This window comes from Magnolia sinica, chromosome 4, assembly GCF_029962835.1.
Source record: "Magnolia sinica isolate HGM2019 chromosome 4, MsV1, whole genome shotgun sequence".
Taxonomy (NCBI): domain Eukaryota; kingdom Viridiplantae; phylum Streptophyta; class Magnoliopsida; order Magnoliales; family Magnoliaceae; genus Magnolia; species Magnolia sinica.
In genome coordinates, this window is record NC_080576.1 from 98723716 (window position 1) to 98748252 (window position 24537).

The 24537-nt window shown below is 39.7% G+C and overlaps 1 protein-coding gene across 4 annotated transcripts; it reads right to left on the reverse strand.

The window, feature by feature from the left end:
- Window positions 1–862: 862 nt before the first annotated feature.
- Window positions 863–23385, reverse strand: LOC131243476 (probable alkaline/neutral invertase F). 4 transcript variants are annotated; one of them, XR_009170096.1, is made up of 7 exons: window positions 23294–23379; window positions 20865–21333; window positions 19560–19991; window positions 8372–8930; window positions 4365–4686; window positions 2174–2252; window positions 863–1162 (listed from the first exon to the last, which is right to left on the reverse strand). XR_009170096.1 is itself a non-coding variant. In XM_058242853.1 (6 exons), exons 2-5 carry the CDS (start codon window positions 21282–21284, stop codon window positions 4391–4393), a joined length of 1707 nt encoding a protein of 568 aa, XP_058098836.1. In that variant the 5' UTR covers window positions 21285–21339; window positions 23294–23385; the 3' UTR covers window positions 1966–2252; window positions 4365–4390. The 4 variants fall into 4 exon arrangements, 3 of the variants coding, with proteins under 3 accessions (XP_058098836.1, XP_058098834.1, XP_058098835.1); XM_058242853.1 differs by lacking the exon at window positions 863–1162 and having other exon boundaries at window positions 1966–2252; window positions 20865–21339; window positions 23294–23385; XM_058242851.1 differs by lacking the exon at window positions 863–1162 and having other exon boundaries at window positions 1966–2252.
- Between the last annotated feature and the right edge of the window lie 1152 nt (window positions 23386–24537).

The window sequence follows — 24537 nt, forward strand, 5'->3', positions numbered from 1 at the left end:
CAATCAGCATGCTTCTCAGATGTCCACCACAAGTGGAAGGTCATGTTTGAGTGCAAGCAAGAGGAGCAACTACAGCATCGCATAGAGTAATACCTGCCACTAATCTGTTGGGACTGGGACCCCACACCTAAAAGTCAGGCCAGTATTATGAAATTTTAAACCAAATTAGACTGATTAAGCATGAAATATTGTGAAATTTCATGATATTTGGTGTAACCAAACACAGCATCGCATAATTCCAATGATTTTTCTCTGTCAATCTGCTTCTTGCTTCTTTTTTCCCCAACGGCCAATATTTTAGATGCATTTGATACAAACAGCATTTTGTTGCTAACCATTTCGAGGATGGGTTGTTGGTGAGAATTTCGTGCGACTGGTTGCATGTGGGGTCCACTGCGGTGCATGTGTGTGGCATCTAAATCATCTGGCAAGCTCACCCCCACGATGAAATGGGACACCCCAAATAAATTATTATTATTATTTTTTTTTTTTAAAGGCCTATCCGCTCATTAAATGGGCGTAATGGACAACAACCGAAACGGCTTCAAATCTACTTGTTGGCCCACCTGATCATTGGATCAGCCTGAATTTTGGGGCATTTTCACCGTGGAGCGACCCTTCTGCGTTGATGGGGTCCCATAAACATGCCATGGTGGGTCCCAAATGCACCTAGTTGTACACCTCATTACAGAGGACGCAGATATGGAGCACATTTTCACATCGTAACGGTGGCAGTGGGCCAGACCAGTTATGGGACCCTGTAGAGCCTGGGTGGACCAAGGACCAGCCTGAGCCAATGACAAATGGTCCAGCCTGTTGGTCCAGTTCAATCATCAAGTGACCCACCATTGTACAAAAAGAATGGACATTCTAAAGACGCTTGCCTGCTAATCCCATTCACCATACCTGTGTGATATAAAGACACTTCTTCGATACAGGTCATCTTTCAATGATCTATACCATTTATATGATAGAATTGGCTGTGGATGGAGAATAACCAGGAAAAATAAAAATAAAAATTGAACAATTTCAAGCCTCTGATCATTTATATCTTTTCCAAGAAATGCTACAGCAATTCGCGCCAATTGCCTGTTAAGGGTTGCACTCCAATCGAGCCACATGCACGATGGCTCTCTTCTCGGCAACAAGCCATGAATTTCATCTGGATGGGAGAGTTTAGTAAGAACCATGCAACAACGACTTGTGTTGCCGTTGTCACATCTTGTAAAATCCACTCCGTCCTTCCGTTGCCCCAAATCATTTTTGGTCTTGAGTGTAAACCAAGCAAATACAGAATCAAGTGAGCCCATTGGAGTTTTTATCAGGAAGACATTTGCTTCTTTTTTCCTTCATCAACTCATCTTAGGAACAAGTTGGATCGAATATAAACATCACAGTGGGTCCCATGAAAAGGTTTCAGCAGTGAGAATCCATGTTCCCACTGTTTCCTTTACTGTGGCCCACTTGAGTTTTGGATGTACTTGATTTTTAGGCTCACATCCTAACATGATCTGGCACAAATGATGGACAGAGATACACAACCGTGGGCCCATAAAGCTTTCTTGTTGCACTAGCACCCTTCTGGATGCGGATTGCATGAGGCAGGGCACTGCACACACCCCATATAGAAATGATGTGTCACCAAATAAATGGCACGTGGCAGACATGAGACCGGGCAAAATCGTTATTTCGCGCAGGAGAATCTTTACTTCTCACGACCCCATCTGCCATACGCACACGGCGGTTTTCATTAGAGACATGTCATTGCCACACAGGATGCTTACAGCATTGCTGCATGCCATCCACCTCCAGCCTGACCTTGTAGAGCCAGGTTAGTGCCTTTTCAGCATTAGGCAGGGCATAGGGGACTAGAGCTGGGCTAGGGCCAACCATGGCTCAGCCTTAGCACAAGGCCATTTGCACCCCTAGACATGGTTTACTAAACCATGGCAACTCACTATGGTATACTTCCACGTACACACAAACCATCTAAATTTTGTGGCACATACATGCACACCAATCAAGAACATCCAATATGTGGACCCCTTTATGGATGGGGTAGATATCACATATGGATGTCATGCCAAACGGATTCAAATCTGATTCTATTTTTGTAACAAAACATTTATTACCTTTTGCAGTTATTATTGTAAAAACAAGAGACTGCACTCACCTTTAAATCTTAGGCTTAGGGCTTGGCAATCAAAGATCATCACGGGCTTGAGCTCCTGGCCGGCCCAGCTCATTGACACCTGAAAAGGGAATTGTCACAAAAAGAAAAAGAAAGAAAGAAATAACGTAGAGTGAGTTTGATTGCACTAAATATTAGGGCTGCAACTTGGGTTTGGGTCAATTTGAACCCGACTGACCCAACCTGAGTTCAAGTCAGGTTGGGTTGGGTTGTTAGGGTCCTCGGGTTGGAAAACTCTTCAGTTGATTAGGTTGGGTTGGGAGTAATCACATGTATTTGTGTTGGGTTGGATCGGGTCAGTTTAGGGTTAAGTAGGTTGGGTTGGGAGTAATCATATGTATTTGTGTTGGGTTGGATCAGGTCAGTTTAGGGTTAAGTACACAAGAACCTGGGTTGGGTTAGGGTTGGAAATCAGGTGAGGTTGGGTTGCAAGTTGGGTCTTCTTGAGGGCAGGTCAGGTTAAGGTCAACCCTCAACTTGACTCAACCTGCCCAAGTTGCACCCTTATCCAATATCATAAAACTAAATGATATTTCATTATTAATCGGACTAATTTGGTAGAAATTTTCATGAAATTTGGTGCAACCAAACACACCTGAAAGAAAGAAAGAAAGAATAAAATTATAAATAAAATGAAGAAAATGAAAAAAGAATTCTCACTAGGAAACCGACTATTGGGACAAAGGGAAACTTTGGGTCATCTGGGACGTGGATTGTATCCAGCAGTCGTTGGATGCACCTCGTCCAACAACACCAATGAAAAAGTGCAAAGTGCGCACGTAAGGCATGGAACCCATGGTGAAGAAGTAAAGATTCCCTGCACAAAAGGATGATTTTGCCCTTTTCACTGTGGGTCCTATGCCCGACATGCACATATGGTGCTTTTTCATTCGCATTAGACTAAGTACAACCAATGCCCTGCTGCACAATATGAATCCGCTCATTTGGCTCAATGGAAACCATGTCTTATGGAATTTGTTTCCTATTAGGCTGTTTTTCACTTTTGGATTCATGGAAACCAATGGAAACACCTTGTCCATGAAAGGAATTTCCTCCAAAAAGACAATAGGCTCCTTTTTTTTCTTTTTCATAGAGCTGGTTTGTCGTTTCAATGGCAAGTGTAATGGCTATTTTCTTTGAAATTATAGAAGATCCCAATCAGTAATTGTCTTTCCTCTACGATTAAAACGTAAACTCTTGATTATGTAGAGTTATAATCCCATCATCCAAACATGATAAAGAGAATCCCTTTCCAGCTATTCAGAAGGCATTCTTTTCATTCCTTAAAGCATGTTCAAAGGAAAAATGGGCAAAAGAATTTCTTTAAAAATCATTTCTGGGTCCCTCTATTTTTAATTAATTACTGAATGATTACTAAATTGTTCATGGAATAATGCGTTCTTAAATTCAGGCGAATTTTATAACTATGATGCAACAAAATTTGAACATGCCTTCTTTATAAAATTTTCAACAAAATTTGAACATGCCTTCTTTATAAAATTTTCAACAAAAAATTCCCATTGAGTAGCAAATAGAAGAAGCAAAATAAAACATCCAGACAGTAGTTCAAAGGAAAGGGGGAATAGAAGAAGAAAAGAAAAGAAAAGAACTACCAATACATGGACGCATGTTTTGGGACCCCAATGGAGCATGTGGGCTTGACTTTGGCTGTCTCCTCAGTATTTACCTCATGAAACAAGATGGTTCACTAATCCCACGTGCATGTATAGCCGGAGACCCCTACGTGCAACTCCACATGTGCTAAACACGGTAAACATGTGGAACATACATGCTGTCCATCAGGTGGGGGCCCACCAAGTAGATGCCCTGGCCTAAAAATCTAACCGATCCATTAATTGGGCAGGCCACAGAACAAGTGGACACTTTGCCTGATGAGTTGACTGACCTGACTTTTCCAGCAAGAGCAATCCACACAGTGCAGCCAACTGATGGACAGCTCGAATGTTCCACACATACACCACATTGGAACATGAGCAAGTGTTCACGGCGGATATCACGTGTTTGGGATTAGCAAACATCTAGAAACAAGACATTCAAAAAATCCTAGCTCTTGAAACATTGGTACGCCCCATGGTCTCATGATCAGACAGAACACAAACAGGAAGTAAGACATCCACACGGTGTGCAAAATAGCATCATGGCTTTGTCTTACCCAATAGATTTGAAATCCCGGATGTATCAGCATGTCCACGATGCCGATCTCTTCATGAGTGGCTTCATCTGTTTGTCCTCCTCGAGCGATATCATTCCCAAATGAGATGGATCTTCAAGCATCATCTTTGCAACCAAGTAGCCTGCAATGGACCATGTTTGGAACTTCCGGGCCTGCTTCCCAACGAACCGCCCAAGCTTTCCATCATAGTATTCTGGCCAGCTATCTTTCAACAACCGGGTTTCAGCGAGTTCAATGGCACGCCTTGCAATTTGTGGGCGTCCCGTCTTGATGCATGCAGCAGTAAGAAGCCAAAGGAGCACTAAATACACAACAATCACGTAAGAAATTAAGTGACTTGCTCAAAAGTAATGGAAAATTTCAATTTTCAATAGTAAAATGCATTCAGTTGAAGGTTTATCCATCAATGGAAGATGAAAACTTTTTACGCCCATTGAAAACATAAATTTATCAGCCCTGATTTTCCAAGAAGGGTCATTTTCATGGTGAAGCCTACCATTTTAATGGTGTTGATGTCCTAGACAAGTAGCATGCTGGTGGGAAAAGATGGCACCGTTGCCTGTCTATGATCAGTCCTCAAATTTGCATCCCGGGACAGTCCATACTCATTATCATAATTTGGAAACCCAGTCACCTGATGTTGGAATGCATATCCTTCTAGTCTTTCTTCGGTAATGCTTCTTTTAATGCTCATTGTTATTGTGTATGCATGGAATGGATATGTTTGGGACGGATTTGTTGGGATACTTCATTGAGGTCTTTGTCTCCCTAGAGAATGAAGTAAGACAAGTTCGATGTGAAATACATTGTAAGGCCTAACTTGTTTGGTTCTTCATAGACCTATAATGTTGTCATGGCTAACAAATAAGTTAGGATAGTATAATCCATAGGCCATTGTACATGGTGTGACTGTTGTGCATATAGTGAACATTGTCCTCACACATGTAGGTGTGCACATGTGTACACATTGACTAAATCTAGAAAGTGAAGATGTATCTATCTAGTTTAGTATTAGCTTGCACTTCCTATGCTTGTTACACTTAAGACTTGAGAGAACCTACGGTCTTTGTGGGAATTTGATCGATTGCTTTGATTCACCAATATGTGAGCCTCTTATATGGATCTCGCCAAGTTCGATGGTCAATCATGTTCTCATGGGGATTAGGATCCTCACAAAATAATCTACAACCCTTATGGGTTTAGCCTTATATTAGGAATCAGAATGATTGATAAACTTGGCCTGCCATCGTTTTGATTAAACAATTGATTCAAAATCACCATATGCATTGTTTTCTAAAATCAACAGTTCATATTTGTTTTTAGATGATCAATCATGGTTGTGAGATAGGACCGGCCTAAGATACTAGTGCTTAAGACAGTATGAAAACGTCCAAACTTGGATAGGTTTGACTCAGCCAAAGTTTTTATGTGGTTATGCAAGTATACTATGGTTGTTGCTAGCAGTTATGTAACCTACAAGAATTTCCCTAGAGAGACCTATGATAAGGAAAGCTCGGTGGTAAAGGCTTAGAAATCTATAGATACATGAGAGTATCCTAGGAAGCCAGACAGTCCCACACCCTAGGCAAGCTTTCCTTGGCATAGAGAGCAAAACCCTAGATGGTCGGTTCAAGAGAAGAATGAGAGAGGGGCAAGAACTGACCGTCTTCCATTCTCTATAAAAGGTATGCTTTAAGATCACGTTAATTCATGCATGCCTAGAAGTTGATCTGATATGATTTATTTGATTTGTTTCACTTCTACCATACGTAAATGCTTTCACCTGACTCTACACGATGTTGAAGAAGATCGAAGCACAGACTCGATTCTATATTTATGGAGCATAAAAGAATTATATAGATATGAAATTCATGAAATAACATGTAACAAATTGGAAAAGGGGTGCACTCCAATGGTACCAGGACCACCATAAGCTTACAGTGGCACCAGGCATATGTGGGCCCACGTGATGCATTGACACCATCCAACATGTCTATCAGATGCATTACATGAGAAAACCCTACAACCCAAAACTCAACCCTATCCAAACTAAGTTGGGCCAAAATAAAGGGAACAAGTTAGGAGGGAATGCCCACCCTTGAATTTAACAAAGGCCCATCTGAACGGGCTTGATTATATATAAACAACACAATGAACGCACCATGTTAAGCAAAGATAAGCATACCCTCTCAATATGTCCTTTGTGTTGTGGCCTGTCTAAGTTTTGGATGGACCGAGTTTTGGGCTCCGGGGGTTTTCTGAGGTGACGCGTCTTGTGGATGGGTTGGATTCTGTGAAAACATCGCTGGGCCCCACATCTGCTTGGTACCACAGTAAGCTTATAATGGTTTCGTTACCATTGAAGCACGCCCCATTGGAGAACTAGTAGCGCATAGTACATTAAGAGACTCAATAACAAAAGATGCCCCTCTATTTGAAAACAGTGTCCAAAATATACCTTATTTCCTATTTACACTGGTTAAACTAAAGTCTACAAAGCATGGAACGATGATTTGTACGGTCAGATGTGACTCATATGTGTTAACTCAAACTCAGTCAAGTCCAATCCAATTTGGCACCATGAGTTAGAATTGAAAATAAGGTGTGACTACCTGACTCGGCTGAGTCACCCAACTTGACTTGAGACCTAACGTGTTGAGCTAACTCTCCGAGTCCTAAAACCTTGCTTGCTAGTGACCCAACTCAAAGTTCAAGGGGGTGGGTAGATTCGGTATGTTTGGTGTCAGGTTGATGAGTTTTCCAATGCTGCACAAATCTTACGCACATGTTGTGTTTCCTCATGCAGGTTGTGTTCCAATAGTATTTCTTGTTGTTGTTGTTGTTAAAGGTTTCTCTTAAGTACTACCATTCTAACAAATGATGTTTCTGTAGCAAGTATTTTCTTTTTGCTCTCCAAATTGCTTCTTAAGTCCAATCAACCAGCAAGAAAAGATTCCTAAAGTAAAAAATAAAAAACTAGGAAACTAGGAATATAAGAAGCAATCTTTTACAAAATTTCCAATCTTGGGTCACATTTCAACAACCACCAAATCTTCATACAGCATTTAGAACAAAATCTTTCAAAGGGGCAGAATGCTTCACAATCATTCCAAGAGGTATGTCCATCGTCCTAGTGCCCCATTGGAACCTCAGCAAGAATTGACAAGATCATGGGATTCATGAAAGGAACCTTCTACCAGAGCAATTTGAGACCCATCACTATGCGTCTCTCACTCATGCTTCGTGCCACTAAAGGCAGGACCATGCTCATGGGGGGGATGAGTATATAGGCCTGTGGAGAACAAGCAAACTTGATGAATGTACTAAATCAAAGATGACCTTAAGCTTGTCATAAAAAGTAACCACTGCTACGATTTGGTACTAAACTGCCTACTAAAGGTGAGAATGGTATCAATATGAACCAGAGTTATACGAGGAATTTTGGGAACCCTGAGAAATTGCTTGGATTTCCTCCAAATCGATCCAACACATACTTCTCAAAGCCTAAATATAGGTCCGTTCCTTTGAGCATCAAGCGCACATTTCAATATTGTCCATTTAGGAGAAAGGTAAAGAATCATGGGCAATGTAAATGAAGAGCACAAGGACACAATTGTTTAGGTAACTAAGATTCTGTTACTAGTTCAGTAACATCTACAATGACAAAGGAGAGAGTTCTAAAGGATTTTTTTCATGTTTCAAGACCGCCACCCATGGTCCCAGAACTGCCCCATATGAGGAATTTTATTGGTAGAAAATGCCCCCATGAGGAATAGCGCACAATAACATGTTACTCATAATAACATATTGCTCACAAAGATAGAGATTCAAGCATACATACACAAACATAAACGGGCACAAGAACACATGCAAGCACTCATGCCGCATAAGCATATATACATGCAGACATACATGATACATACATACATACATATATAGATATATATGAGAGAGAGAGAAGGGGCAGGGGGATCGTTGATCTTTACCGGGCCAAGATCCGCCATTGTGGTAGCTCCACCTAGTATTTTTTGGGTCACAGCCTGTTTCGATCTGCCACTCATGACCTTCTATGGCCGGATAACAAACCTTTAGAGGCATTTCGCCAACCAACTCTTGCCAACGTGCTTCAATAAGATCCATAATGGCTGCAGATTGCTCAGGGGTCGCCATAGATGATAAAATAGCAATACAATTACCCAAGCAGAACCAACGGACATCCATCCTTGCAGGACTAACATTTCCGATAAAGTAACCACCACGAGTCGGCATAAAATCAAATACCCAATAGGGAAGAGAATCGGGAATCACATTGAATTTGTTGACTGCAGTATGAGAGTATTCCTCTGTCTTATACCTATAAATATCATTAAGCTGCTGAAAATCAAGCCAAAAATAATTTCGCATGTGATAGCTCAAGGCGTGGAGCCGTTTAGTTATGCGCTCTACAAACTCCTTCCCCTCGTCATCCTGCTTTAGCAAAAGCAATGCACATCTTAGAGCCATGAAAAAAAGTGCTTGTATTTCAATAGGATACCCATAAACGCCCTGCAAAAGTGAATAAACCGTACAATTAGGTCATGTGTGGATACATGGAATCCAAGGCAAAAGAAAGGAAGCAACCATAATTATCCAATAACGATTTCTATGAGAACTATTGAAACATGGATTCCAATTTTGAGTTCCTGTTTGGGTAGCAAGTGGATTCCAACTCTCTCTCTCACATACACACACAAGGAAAACTCTGAAGAGACATCAGAAGAATAACCCACACCAATAGGGACTAAAAATTAAGGCAAAAGGTGATAGAGAGTTGAGTCTTGCCATTGATCTACATCCAGCATGCATTATGTTTTTTTTACTTGATAAAATGCAGAGAAAACAGCCAACTTCCGAGAGATTTCAGTCAAATACAGTTTGATCAAAAAGCACCAGCAGGTAGTTCTAGAGCCCAAAACAATTTCTTGTAAGATTTTCCCATAACCATGGCTTTCCGTGGTTTCAAATTCCCTAGTTGCGCCCCCCCGCAGCCAGTGTTCTAGTCTGTGATTGGATGCAGCACTGACTTGAAGTCTTGAACAACAATGACTACATCCATCAATCAAATGCAAAATGGCAAAATCATGGTCACCTTCAAGTCCAACTTGCAATTGGATTCCTTTCGAGTCCAACTTGATAGGAACGTAATTGAGAGTTGAAGCCTAGTCTTGCAACGTGAATGCTAAAAAAGGTATCTGCAATCTTGTCCTTTCCATGTAATCAACTAATTGTTGTAATTCAGTTCAATAGTGAATCCAAACATTGCCTATGTGTACAAGAGCAAACCTTATTCAGTAAACCCTAAGAAAGTTCATGTTGGACCCTTTGCTATTGGTGCAACCTGGTTATCGATTCAATGAGATGGTGATACCTGAATCACAAAAATAGCCAAGTACACCCACAGGCGGTGTTCGAAATATCGGTATTGCGTTACGTATCGTATCATTGGGATATAAATACGTATCAGTTATTGCACGGGATATAGCGTCTGTAACGGGTAATTTATTGCACTTTTTGCGAAACATTGGGGAAACATTGGGGAAATGATTGAATTTTCATTGAAACTTCAGGAATTGTTAAAAAATACCTTAATACACTTTTAAATCATAACATCTCAAAAAAAAAAAAAAGGTGCACATAATAGGTTTCCTTTATGCGCTATCTGACTGAACTAATGCAACTATATTCAAATTGAATGCATAACATTTAGAGTGTATGTGATGATCATTTCATCAAACTCTTCCAAATACTTCGAAATTAGTCTCAATTGACAGCTAGTTTAAGGGAATTCTGATATCTATATATATATATATATATATATATATATAATTTTTAATTAACAAATGATTTTTATTTTTCAAAATTTGGTAAGGACTTAACAAATCAGTAAATCAGCCCTCATACATGCTTGACTTCATGTTTGGAGTGCAACATTGTAAGCAATTTGGGAGAAATTGGGGAAATTTTGAATTTTTCCCAATTTTCCTCAAATTGGACCACCTACACTCAATTTTCAAAATTAGAGTGTATGTGATGATCATTTCATCAAATACTCTTAAATACTTTGAAATTAGTCTCAATTGAGAGTTGGTTGAAGGAAAATTTTGAAAAAAACATGGAGAACATGAACAACCAATGGATATTGAAATCAAAGCTCCAACTCCATGATTTTTCATGCAAAACATGAAGAACCAATGGATTTGTAAGCATTTAACACTGATTTAACATAATTTAAACAAAAAAAAAAAAGGATTGGAAATTGAAAATGCTCACCAGATCGAACATGTGGGGATATATCCGCACTACCTTTGCGTTTCGTATCGCACAAGTGGGATACAAGATATATCGTATGATATATTGGCCGATACCGTCGATATTTAAAACATTGCTCACGAGAATGTTTGAGTTGAGAGGAAGAAGCAACTTGATTGAAACTGAAATTCCCCCTTACATTCACATACTTAGAAATGTGGAATACCTAACCTTGAAGATAATTCCTATGAATTTTTAATGAAAATTGGAAATCCCCCAACTATTAGATTGATTTCAAATCAATCTATAATTTATTTAATATAACAAAAATCCCATCAACAAAGATTTCGCATAAAAAATCAAAAACAACTTTATCAAACCCTGAAAATCTGCAATCAGATCTTCTACATCAGCCTCCCTATCTTCCACAAATGGCAAATGTGATCTCTAACATTTAAGACCCCAAATTTTACAACAAACAACTCAAAATCAGCACACGTCCCTACAGTGAGCCGTGGGCCTAAATTGTTCCCCTGGGGTTGGAAAGAGATCGACTCCAAGTTGGACACTTTATACAAGTAGTAGAGAAATGGATCTAATCTTTTCAAGTCGTCACCCATGAATCATGTGCATTTCTGATAGGGCTTGTTCTTCCATTCCACCAAGTATTGCTTTTATTGACCCCGTTGAGTGTCAATAGTCTTTGTGTGTAACACTTGTTCATCTTTTTTCTTCTTTTTCTATGAGAGTTGTTTAACCATATTGACAATGACTTCATCTTGCACATCAGACACCCCACCCTGGTACTCGAACAAATCCGGCACATTGAAAATTGGCGAGATATCTAAGTCATCCGGCAACTCGATCTCATAGGTTTTGTCACCCAACTCCCTCTTGACTCAGCATGGATCAATTTTCTTAGACTTGAGCTTGTTGTAATTTCCCTTCAAAAACCTTTCTTTGTGGAGATAAATAATAACCAAGTCACCTTCTTTATATATCTTCTCTGTCAATGTTCATTCGCGGCTTCTCAGTACTTTCCAAAAAGTCTTAGATGTGCTTGGTGAAAGCATCAGCACTTTGCTCACTTGATCTTGTACTAAGGTAAGCACATGATGTGGACTTCTCCCATTTGCGATCTCGAATGGGGATTTCCCAATGGTTCAATTGACTGAGTTGTTGTAGGCAAACTTAGCTTGGGAGAACCACTAAGATACATTGTTAGCTACAATACTTGAGAGGTTACTAAGGTTCTTGTTGACTATGTTAGTTTGGCCATCTGTTTGAGGATGAATGCACTACTGAACTGAAGTTTAGTCCCCAACCACTTCCATAAATTGCGCCCGAAGTATCTAAGAAACTTTGTACCATGGTCCAAAGTTATCGATTTCAGTACCCTACGAAGTTGCACAATCTCCATGAAGAATATGTTGGCAATGCATAGCATCCATCATCCTTCGTCATTGAATGGAGTAGGCTATCTTCGAAAAAACAGTCCACCACATCAAAAAATCGAATCTACTCCATCATAAGACTAAAGAAGACCTAAAATGAAGTCCATAAAAATGTCCCCCCATGGTCTGACTGGAATAGAAAGTGGCATACAAAGGCCATTGTTCTATACATGACCTTTGGAGACTTGGCATCGACAACATCGAGTTATGAACCGTTCAACATCACAGTGCATACAAGGCTACTTGTGTTTTTCCTCCGTAATGACCAATGTTTTATCTCTTCTAAAATGTCCACTAGTTCTCCATATAGCTAAAATAGAATCTTCTTCCGCGACAATCCTTTAGAAATGCATAAGCGGGAACCCTTAAATTAATATCCATCGTGTGAGATGAATTCACGTTTTGGATCATGGATATCCACACATATGTCGAGCACATTGCCAAAAATAGGGTCCTTGTATTGTTCTTTTAGTGCCTCAAATCCCATGCCACTTTATTTTGACTTCCAACTTTGATACACAAAAAGAAAGCATATTCTTGTAAAAAAAGCCATCTACTTCGCATGACGAGTACTCGACTTCTTCTGGGAGTTGAGATATCTCTATGCCTCATTATCCAAGTATAGAATGAATTCCTGATGAATCAGGTAATGCCTCCAATGTCATATTGCCCGGAACATTGCATAGAACTTGAGATCATATGTGGAGTAGTTCTTCCCTGCATCATTAAGTTTCTCGCTAAAGAAAGTGATCGGCTTTCCTCCTTGACTTAGCACTACGCCAATGCCAACATTTGAAGCATCACTTTCCACTTCAAAGACTTTATTGAAGTCTAGAAGTGGAAGAATTGGAGTTTCTATCATTTTCCTTTTTTAATGGTACCGAAGCTTTGGTTCACCACTTTAATCCATTCAAACTTGCCTCCGCACATGCAATCGTGGAAGGTACAATAATTATTCCAAAATTTTGAATATCTCCAGTAAAATGTTGCCAAGTCGTGGAAAGAACTGGCCTCCAAAAGGGTTCATCGAGTGGGCCACTCCATAATGGCCTTGATTTTCTTATGGTAAACCTTGATCCCGTCTAGAACTAACCAAAAACTCAACACTATCGACAAAGAACAAGCACTTTATCAAGCTAAGATATAGTCTCTTCCTCAGTACTACATTAAATATTTTCCATAAGTGGTCAATGTGAACATATGAATTAGGACTAAAAATAAGAACATCATCAAAATAAACAACTAAGAACGTCCCCATGAAGGGGTGGAGTACCTCTATCATGAGCCTCATAAAAAATATTTGGCATATTTGGAAAGCCTAATGGCATCAAAAGCCACTCGTACAACCCATCTTGTCTTAAACGCGGTCTTCCACTCATCCCTGGGCCAAATACAAATATGATGATATTCGCTCTTGAGGTCGATCTTTGAAAAGATCTTTACTTCGTAAACATGTCTAGTATATCATTCAATTGTTGGTACTTGATATTAATAAGGGTTTATTGCATGATTGTCCACACATCCTCCAAAATGCACCTTTCCTAGGGGATGATAATGCAAGAATAGCACATAATGACATGTTTTCCATAATTAAACCCTTCCCAGTAACAAATTGGTGGAGTTCAGCATGTTCGGCTAGACTCATTCAGTAGTGCGCAAGGTATGGGAGGCTCAAACCCGGCACTAAATCAATGTGGTGTTGAATGTTCATAAGAGGATGTCCAATTGGGAGTTCTTCAGGAACCGAATATTCATATTCATGTAGCAGCTCTTTCATAGTAGGGGGAACATCTAACTATTTTATGTCTTCTTTAGCAACCAAGACATAAATGACGCACATCTCCTTGCTTTTCTCTTCAAACCTTTATACGCCAAGTGATTTTTTACCCTCCTCTTTATCAAATTTGGATGTCAGAAGATGTTTCATTAGGTGTAATGTGATATTAACACCATCCTTGACGAATGAATAGGTGTGTGTCCAAGTTAAAATACTCCATATCTCTATCCCAAAGCTACAGTCTTCCCAATGAAATGTGGCATGCATCTGTGGGAATAGCGTCACACCACACCTCATCCATGTACTCAGATCCAGTAAAGAAGGAAACTAAGCACCTAAAGTTAACGGAGACTTCACCCCCTTTCTTAAACCAAGGAATCTGGTATGAACATGGATGCATGTATTTTTTTAAATTTATCCACCATTTCTTGTGAAACAAATGTTTTCATTGCTCTCCTCGTCTATCAGAATCATGCATATCTTCCCACCAAAAGTGTGAGTGGTAAGGAAGATCTTGTGTCGCAACCATCGTCCCTCATCAATCACTTGAGGCATTGATAACATAGTCTGTTGGATAACCAACGTTTCACTCCTATCACCATACACATTTGCTACATCTTTCCTAAGATGCGTCACATGCTCACATTTCTTCATATTTTGTGTCATCTTCAGCTTTCATACGATCGGGAGTGCCTTCAACATATTCTCCTTCATCAACACATTCACTTTAACTAAGGATTGACGTTCAGCACATTAAAAAGAGTAATGTCCCGACTACCCACCCTTAAAGCATGAGAAAGGAGTGTTTTTTTACCCTGTCTTGGATGCACTAGCTGTCTAGCCCCTTATCCATAATCACCTCCCCCGGGTTGAGGTTTAACTTCATTGCTAGATATTGGCCATTATTCCTCGACCCATAGGAGATCCTATGGTCACTTTACATGAGAAGTTAGCATGTTGCCCCATCGTCGATGACAATGCTTGTGAATCAGCAAATCGTCTCCCAAGTCCCCAATTAGTTATCTCCTTGGCTTTTAATGCAAATGTGTATGTATTGAACATCTTAAATACATCTTTGAAAGCCAATTCATCTCTTATGTCCAGATTAAGACCGTTAAGATATCTTGAATTTTTTTTTCTTCATACTCACGAAACCTTGCTAGTAATGTTAATGTATTGAACTCCTTGGTGTATTCATTTACTAATTTGTTCCTCTGACATAAACTGCGAGGTCTTTGATAGAGGTCAGGGGCATAAGTCGCGGGTAGGAACTTACTTTTTAACACCCTTTTCATCTTTTTTACTCTCCTTGATGGATTCATTTTGCTTGGAGATCGTCCCACCATGCTAACGCATGAGCGAAAAACTTCATAGCTATTTCACGTTCACAAGCCGGGGCTGACGGTTATTGGTTAGGACCTTGGTAGGAACTTTCCTCTACTTGTCCTTTGATCTCCCGATTCCCTCCATGCCAAAGCTCTCCCACTTGATTAGTGAGATTGTCTACCATTTGCATTAGTTGAACTACTTGCTCTATGAGTACACAAATCAATAAGGTTACTTGCACAAATTCTTCATGAATCACCCCCTTGAAGCCATTATTAGGAGATGATGTAGAGTTGAAAATCCCCAAAGGTGACTTGCTCTGATGCCTAAATGATGAAACTAGTTATTGATTCAATGAGATGTTGATACCCGAATCGCAAGAATGGACAAGAGTAAAATCACAAGAATGCTTGAGTAGAGAGGAATGAGCAACTTTATTAAAATTGAAATTTCTTCTTACAACGACTTAAACAAAAACTAATAAACTTAGAAATGTGGAATGCCTACCTCCTCCACCAACACCCCTTTTATAGACCCTAAAGATAATCCCTATGAATCTTTAATAAAAATCCCCAACTATTTTATTAATTTCAAATTAATCTTAATTGATTTCAAATCAATCTATAATTTATTTATGATGATAAAAATATCATCAACAAAAATTTGGCCTAAAATAACAAAAACAAATCTACTAAAATACCCCAAAATCTTCAATCGTATCTTCCACATCAGCACTCTTATCTTCCACAAATGGAAAATGTGATCTCTAACATCTAGGGCCCAAATTTTGCATCAGGAAACCCAAAATCAGCACATGTTGGGCCCTATGGTGGGTTGTGGGCCTATAACAACTATAAAAAGAACACCTTCACCTCTTTAACATTCCTTAAGTGTTCAATAGAAGCCTCTCCTAAAAGACCCGAGGAATTCATCTCTTCTACCTTTTACAACCCAAGAATTAGTGGTGGTGGCACAAACACCATTTCTAACTAGAGCACCCGGTTGCCTCCAAAATTTTGCCCAAACCCCTCAACTGATTGAGAAAGGGAAAAAAAAAACAACTTTGCTAATAAAGTTGAACATTTAGTAAACTGAGGGTGTTTGCAATACAGGATTAACTAGAAAGATTCTGCCTGCAGAAATAACAACTTTTTTAAAAGGTGCCAAACATGTGCAGTATTTTCACAAATTGGGTTCCATTGCAACTTCTAACTCCTAGATAACCATAGGAATTCAACATAATTGCATCCCAAAACAAAGTCAGAAAGAAGTTTTGTACTTTTTTTCATATTGATAATCGACAATTCTTTAATAAGAAGAACAAACAAACTACGATCACATGACAAGCTTACATAAGGAGGATAAAACCGATATAGATATCCCTTACTTGAGGAACTTACATGAGGAGGATAAAACCGATATAGATAGCCCTTGAGGAACTAGCAACATCATTGGCCTGGCCTCATCACGAATATCTGACGCCATGTTTGGATACTAGAGATTTCGTGCCAGACAATGGAAAAGGAAAAGGCTTTTTTCCTTTGATCTGACCATTTTTGCTGTTTGGATAGCAAAGGAAAGGATGGATTCTACAAAGCAATCATCACATTTTTTCCATAATTTGAATTCTTGGCACAAGAAACCAGGTGAATTGTGAGAGAAATATGATATTTCCACTTGCTATCCAACAAGAACTCTAAAATTGGAATCCATGATCCAATAGTGCTCATAGAAATTATCATTAGATATTTATTACTTTTTTTGTTCTTTTCCTTGAATTCCGCATATCCAAACATGCCCTAAAAGAAAAGACGGTTGTTTTGTACAAATCCTCAATCTCAATAAAGTATGAGTTAATTTTCATGATCCCAAGCTTCTTTTATCCTCAAATACTGACATTGGTGAATCGCCTTCAAATAAAGGATATGATTAGAGTCACAATATCACCAAATAATGACCAAAAGAGCTCACAACTCTACTTCATTAGAGAATCTTGACCAAAGAGGGTCCTGATAAGCAAGAAGGAGCTTTCCAAAGTCCTATAATTACATTGTTTGCAAGAAGCGAAGTAAATACATCAGAGGGGAATAGATTGCCCAATGTAAATGGAAAGTCAGCAAATGCCTTCCTTTGCAAGAGCATCCACCATCTCTTTACACTCACGAGGAACAAAGTCAAAAAGAAGAATCAAAGTTTCTACTAAGCTCCCAAATGTCCTCAATCATATTTTCCAACCTCCAAGACATCATCTTTGATGCCCATGACAACGCTTTACAGGAATCACCTTCCACAATATCTTACCTAAGAGAATATGTAAATGTAAACATTTTAACATCAGCAACAAGAGCTTTAATTTAGGCTTCATTTGAATCTTTTACACCAATAGGCCTGAAAAAACCCAACTATGTGTGATCTCTAATGTCTTGAATAACAATAATAGCTCCTGCCTGAATTCATCCATTGAACTGATTTTAAGCACTCCTGCCAAAGGTATACTCCATTTGATCACCAGTACCGGCAATCTAATTCTATTTTCCGTTACAAGTCTCCAACTGTATAAACATCTCAAACAGAAACATCCCCCAAACTAATTTCTCAGTGTCTTGTGACATGATTGTGATTTTGGTCATTCCTGAATCCCGACAAATTTGAGAAGAGATCACCCATCAAAAAGAAAAAAGAAAATCCTTAGGGCCTCTTTGGGGGTCACCTAAAATCAATTGAATGCAAATTTGATAATCTGACTTCATTTTTTTATTGAAGGTCCGCTGCTCAAATACCTCTTTCGATGAATTGAGTTAGGTCTTTCATGCAGAACACTCAGGCTCTCATGTTCAAGTTTTTTTGGTAGTTGAGCTAGTTTCCATTTGGCATCTTGCTAGGAGCTCACCAACACCACAATAATAGTGTCAGCACCTATCAGTAGTTCTTCAACTGGCCCTTGGTCGGTCAGAAGTGGACTATTGTCTTTGGCCCACCAAAAGTCCATACAGTGCAGATTTATTAATAAGGACCACATTGTCCCACAAATATCTTTACAATGGACAGCTCAGATCACTCACACATGCCGCACGTTAACACCTCCAACACAAAATCAAACTCCCGATCTTAGGTAGGCAGATCCTCACCATTCCTCCAATACCAATTGAACCAGAATTGCCAAACAAACTCCTAATGAAATTGAGAGTTCCATGATATTGATACAACCTGCTGTCTGATTGGACCAGTTTATCTTCTTGCCATTCACATCTGTTGTGTATCATGATATTCATAGCCTCGTCCCATCTCCCAACTATTTGGGGTCAGCAAAACTTATGATGGGCCAATTCACGTTGCATGTGAACACCACAACTTCAAAAGGATAAACATACATTATCATTGGCTCTACCTTCATAGTTAAATAACAAGAATCCGACAACTTTCAACAGCATTTCAAACGACCACAATGACTTGGTGAGATTTCAAACCAAGATGCTGGGAAACTCGGTCCTCAGCCTGACTCGACCACAACTTGGGACAACTTGTCGAGTCGACTTTACACAACTCACAATGACTTGAGCCAAGTCACTCGGTGAATCAGGTCCGAACGTTAATCAAACTGTAAATGGGAGAGGGAGGGAATCAATCCCACAACCTTTGACATGGGAAGAAATGAACCTAACTACTGCATCATTCAATGTTTAGTTGTTAGTTTTCGTATCTTGTATAACTTGTACTTATTTTAGACATGTTTAAAACCTATCCCTGTTCTTATTTTTAATATATAATTATTAAATATCAAGTCGAATCAGGTCGAGTCTTCGAGTCAAAGACAACCTGACCAGGTTGAACATTGAATTGAGTTGAATTTCAGGTTTTCAAACTACAGTTTATACAAGTTCATTACAGAGGCTGCATATTCATGTACATGGCATCATAGGGAATGATTATTTCCTCATTTTCCAACAATCATAAAAATAAAAGAAAAAAAAAATGCGCAATGAGGGGAAAAAAAAAAACGTCATGAGAATATAACCAAATATCTCGTCCTTTCTCTTTTTATTCTTGCTTTTTAAATTAGATTCATTCATCTTTATTGGATTGGTATGTCACATGTGCCTTAAAAATGCCAAAACTAGTTACGCGAAAAACTAAACTAATGAGCATATGGCAAACCAAGTACAAGCGCATGATAAACCAAGGTATAAAACTATACATGCATCAAAATTAAAATAACATCAAAATACAGATAAATGAAGACAGACACTAAAGGCTAATAATTCAAATTCATGCCCAAAAGCAAGATGGGTGGAAGAAATATAAAAAGAAGAAAGAAAAACAGGAACTCACCATTCTTCGGTCAATCATAGAGCACCCATCCGCACAAAGCAAGGTGGGGAATGTATCAAACCCCTCTGACAGACATAATGCCAATATAAGGCGCATACCCTTTTGGCATTCAGGCATTTCTGCTAAGGAAGAGTCTCCTGTAGATTTCGTATATGCACGAAGCAAGATAATCCACCAAAACCCAGAATCAACAGGAGCAACTCTTCCTATCGCAGTCTCTCCGAAATCCGCAATTAAAGTTTCATAATTCCGAATAGGATCATGGAAGACTTTAAAACTAGCGGGCATGACTCCTTCTCCTAGTTTGAAGCGGTCGATCTTTTTCTCCCCTGATTGAAGGCGAAGGGTTTTCAGAAGAAAATTCTTAACTATTTCTGGCTCTCCATTCATCAAAAATGCCAAGGCACTTGGGACGAAGTCTCGTACAAACACCTACCCAAATCAAAGAAACAACCATCAAATATACTATTTCTAAAACTCTCCATGAATTGCAGCTCCTTAAGGAAGAATCATTCTTATGCATGGACTATGAAGAGAGAAATAACATAAAAAAAGCATCAAGTGCATGCAAAACAGCACCAGCAATACATTGTATAAATATAATCCATGGCCCATTTAAGGGATGTAGAACTTGAAATACAAGAGAAACTAATATGGGCCCCTCATTATCACTGGTTTAACCATGTAGCAGAGACATGAAGTGTGCCATTTCATGGCCGTTCTTCACTAACACAACAGAACCCATAACATATTTTTATCAAGAGAAATTCTATATGGAGCGCTTCATAGTTCCAGTGATTGAAATCATTGATCTGGTGGACCACCACATGAATGAATATAGGCAAATTTTTCATATTCATTGAAATCAAGTGATTGAAATCATTGATCTAGTAATTGAAATAAAGAGAGATGCTATATGGAACACTCCATATGAGTTCTAGTGATTGAAATCATTGATCTGGTGGGCCACCACATGTGTATATAAGCAAAAAATTCGTAATGATTGGATAATTCTTGCCATCAAATTTCTTGAGTTTTGTCCATTGGATGTCAACCAATGCTTCTTGTTTGAGTGAACAGTTCCTTTCTCATGCCATTGGTTGGATGACTACTACAGTCCAATGACTTTTGCAGCATTTCTCATCCATGTGATGGCCCACATAATCAATGGTCCTGATAACCACACGGTGACATGTACACCAGAGATAATTTGGTGCACAACTCCAGGAACTCCATTAAGCAGGCACACCACAGCATCAGCATTCCATGTTTGTCTAATATACATAGGGAAGAAAATAAATATACCTGATTATAGTTAAGGGCTTCTTCAGAATGGTCCAGTGCAGCAATCGTTCCAACTGGCTGGCCACGGAAGTACACCAATGAATGCCTGATAGCTTCCCATGCTTCAGCAACCATGGGATGAGGTTCAAAGCAATGTTGAGAAATAGGTGTGCTCACATTTGACCTTCTACCAGGAGAAAATATGTTCTCAAGATGGTCCACAATCCGGTAGTGCTCAGCATTCCTAGAAGAATGGCGAGGCGATAAAGGAATGGACAGCTCACTGAGGGACCCATCGAATGATCTTTGCCGTTCTATGGTCAGAATCCTGGGCTTATCCGCCAGCCTCGAGAAGTCGCATTCTTCAATCTCAGCTATACATAGTGGATCAAGAGTCCTCATAAATGTACCCGGAGATGCATCCATCGAAGCAGTAGGCATACCCGAAATTCTCCAAGAACAATTTTGTTACGTTCCGAAGCTTCAAAATCTGCATCTAACCGAGGACAATTAGAAACATAAAAGAACAAAACATGGGAGTCCCTATGTAACTAGGACACTCCATTTTCTTAAAAAAGACCGTGACCACACACCCCATGTTGTACAATCGTGCTGGACACATGTCGACGGTGCTATTCGGGGGGAAAAGGAGCGTTAGTCTATCTCTTACTATTGCATTTTAGAGATATCCATTATACTATTTGTCCTTCTAATGACTTTCTGATTAGCTGTGCATTCATGAAGAAATGTTTATATACTAGAACATTTCAATATCACCATATTTCTATATCGTATTCCCTCCTATCAGAGACCACATCGGCACATCCCCGCATCAAACACCGACACATTTCTACATGCAAAGTTACAAAGATGATTAAAAACCCAAAACTAGAAGTAACTTAGAAAAGCCATTCGCAACCCAAGCAGGTCATAGAAGCCTTGTGCTTTTTTACATTTGTTAGGAGACTAACTCTCTCATGCTCTCTAAATTAAAAGATTTTAAGGATACCATATCAACACAAATACTAGTACTGCATATTGTATCGATGCTACTGCATTCTGCTTATGATTTTCTGAGCTTGTATCGATGATGTGGGTGTGATTCCCAAACACTTGCATCTATGTCTTGGATTCTGAGAGATGGAACATCAAATTCCCTTTACATGTACCCGAATCCGTTTACTCTCACCCGTATCTAGGAATAAAAGCTACAACAATTATAAATATCACTTTGAAGGTTCTCTTTCCACATGTTTTCACAACATTTACTAAAGAGGAATTACAATACGCCGGCCTGAATTGACGGCTTTTTCATTGAGGCCAGAATCATTTTCAAGTGTTGCCTTTCATAGATCTAGATTGTTCATTTGGGGGCCAATGGACCAAAAGCCATCTTGATGGAATAATCCCATTCATTAGATCTACGGACTTCTTCTGCCGCCAATGGATGATAAGATATTTTTTATTTTTAACAATCCATTCTCAGGCTAAAATTTAGCTGACAGGGTAGTTTTTTCTCTTTTTTTTTCATTTTTTTTTGTTTAGTATCGTCTATTTATTTAGGGCCCACCAGATGAACAATCTGGATCACTAACAGATGGGGCCCATATGAAATGACAGCATGGACAAAAATGCCAGCAACCCTGTCCTAGTCAGTCATAAACATAATTCCATGACGGCTAACCTAATTAAATTGCAGTGCACCAATTCCTTGAATGGTGACCTGCACTCAAACCGGACCCATACCACAATGGTCCAAGATTCAAACCATTCATCAGCACCGTCGATCAACCAACTTCCGCAAACCACATGGATTAGACAATCCTATCCATCCAAGCAGTGGGCCCCAGGATTCCAATCTAACACCCCCAATCATGGATTGCCGATTCATCCAAGTCGACTCAGACCATCCCACAAGTCAACCTCTCTCCCCCCCGACTCGACTCAAGACCTGACGAGTCCCGTCCAAGATGGAGCAGAAAACCAAGAACCCAACCAGTCAGTTTTCTCTACCGCAGCCAATCCCTGGTGGGGCCCACTCGCCGAATGTTACAGATCATGAACCGCTGTGCCACAAGGCCCATTTGTTCAAATACAACAAATCCATAAACCCATTATCTAATATAAGTAACAAAACACTACCGAATTACAGAATCAAAATCAATCCAAATTCTCTGAAAATTCAAACAAGAAAACATGAAGACATTCAAGAACTCAAACTGATACACTAACACCATTCCGCCTCTAATTCGACATCCAAACATCGAAAAAAAAAATGCGTATTTCAATCACAATTCACATAAAACAACAAACCAAACACACCTAAAAAACGATCGAAAAATGCGAAATTTGCAACGCTAAGTTCTACAAATGTAAGACTGTATAAACTATATATAGCTCTTCAGAATTCTGATATTGGGTGGGTGGGTGGGGGTGTACAAAGCACTCACCTAGAGAGCTGGGGTGCGCAGGTTAGTTATCCTGCGCCCCCTTCGAGCAATGCAGATGGAAACATGTCCCACTGGCAACAGGCGTTCTGTGTGAAGCTGTTGTCATCTAATCATAGATGAGGAGGCAGCTGGGTGGTAACCGGTTACTACCGGTTTCCGAATGGGGTGACCGGCTGTGACCGGTGGGCGTGTGTCTGTTTTCTACGAGAGAATCGAGGAGATTTGGAATATCCTCCACGAGCCTGTCGCCTCACCTCCAAATTTTAGAAAAAAATAAAAAAATGTAGGGTCCTGATGCAACGGTTGGTACAAGTGGGACCCACTTTTAGGTGATGCAGAACGTTGAATTGGTGGGCCCCACTTGAATGCGGATGCGTCTGAAAACATTGAGATCGGAGTATCCTGGACATCTGAGCTCTGGCATCGTATCTTTTTTCGACCGTTTCTTTGTAGGCCACAGATCAAAGCGTCGTAATCATCCGAGCTATGAGAATTTTATGGATACCCCATCTACGTTAGTTTAAATCATTTCAACGGTCTGGATCACCTAACCGTGGCCCCCTTTTCAATTTTCCAAACTAAAATGATCTCTGCAAGAGCACTATCATGTATAGACAAGCACACAAACTTCTGCACACGTGGGATGCGTGTACACCAATCCAAACCGTCCAAATCGTGGGATCCTATGCAGATGAAATACTCTATTTAAATTAGGTCGGTTGGATCCAAACCGTCCATTGAGTTTCCCATATTTAACTTCAATTTTATAGCCAAAAATTCGTTCAAATTAGGTTTTGATTGTGATGGATTGATAATGGGCCCCACCACCTGAATGCTTATGCCATGCGGAATTAGCTGTCTCCCTTGATATGGATGGCCATACCTTGTTACGCCCATCCACACGCAATCACACATGTTAATGGTACACGTGTGCCATATCCCAGCTACCCTCTTGGTCGGGACTGAAGCTGATTAAGTGTTACTCGGGCAATCAACCGTAATGGATGATTCCCTGACCGTATGGCCCACCTTGATGTATGTGTTGTATATCCACACCGTCCATCAGTTTTTACACCTCATTTTATGGCACGGTACAAAAAATGAAGCAGATCCAAATCTCAAGTGGGCCCCAATCACACCGTTTCCTGCTGTGTGGTCTGATACACACGTGTGCTTGCGTGTGCATGAATATGCGGCGTGTGCTTGAGATGTAATGGAGCACTTCTTTAAATGTTGGCGACTCA

Bases quoted from the DNA above. Each gene is read 5' to 3' on its own strand.
- LOC131243476 (XM_058242853.1), bottom strand. From the start codon at position 21,284: ATGCCTACTGCTTCGATGGATGCATCTCCGGGTACATTTATGAGGACT. The intron at 19,992-20,864 runs GTATATTTATTT...TGATTTGGGTAG, and splicing joins AAGCCCTTAACTATAATCAG to GTGTTTGTACGAGACTTCGT. The intron at 8,931-19,559 runs GTGAGTTCCTGT...TCACTTTTGCAG, and splicing joins CTATGATTGACCGAAGAATG to GGCGTTTATGGGTATCCTAT.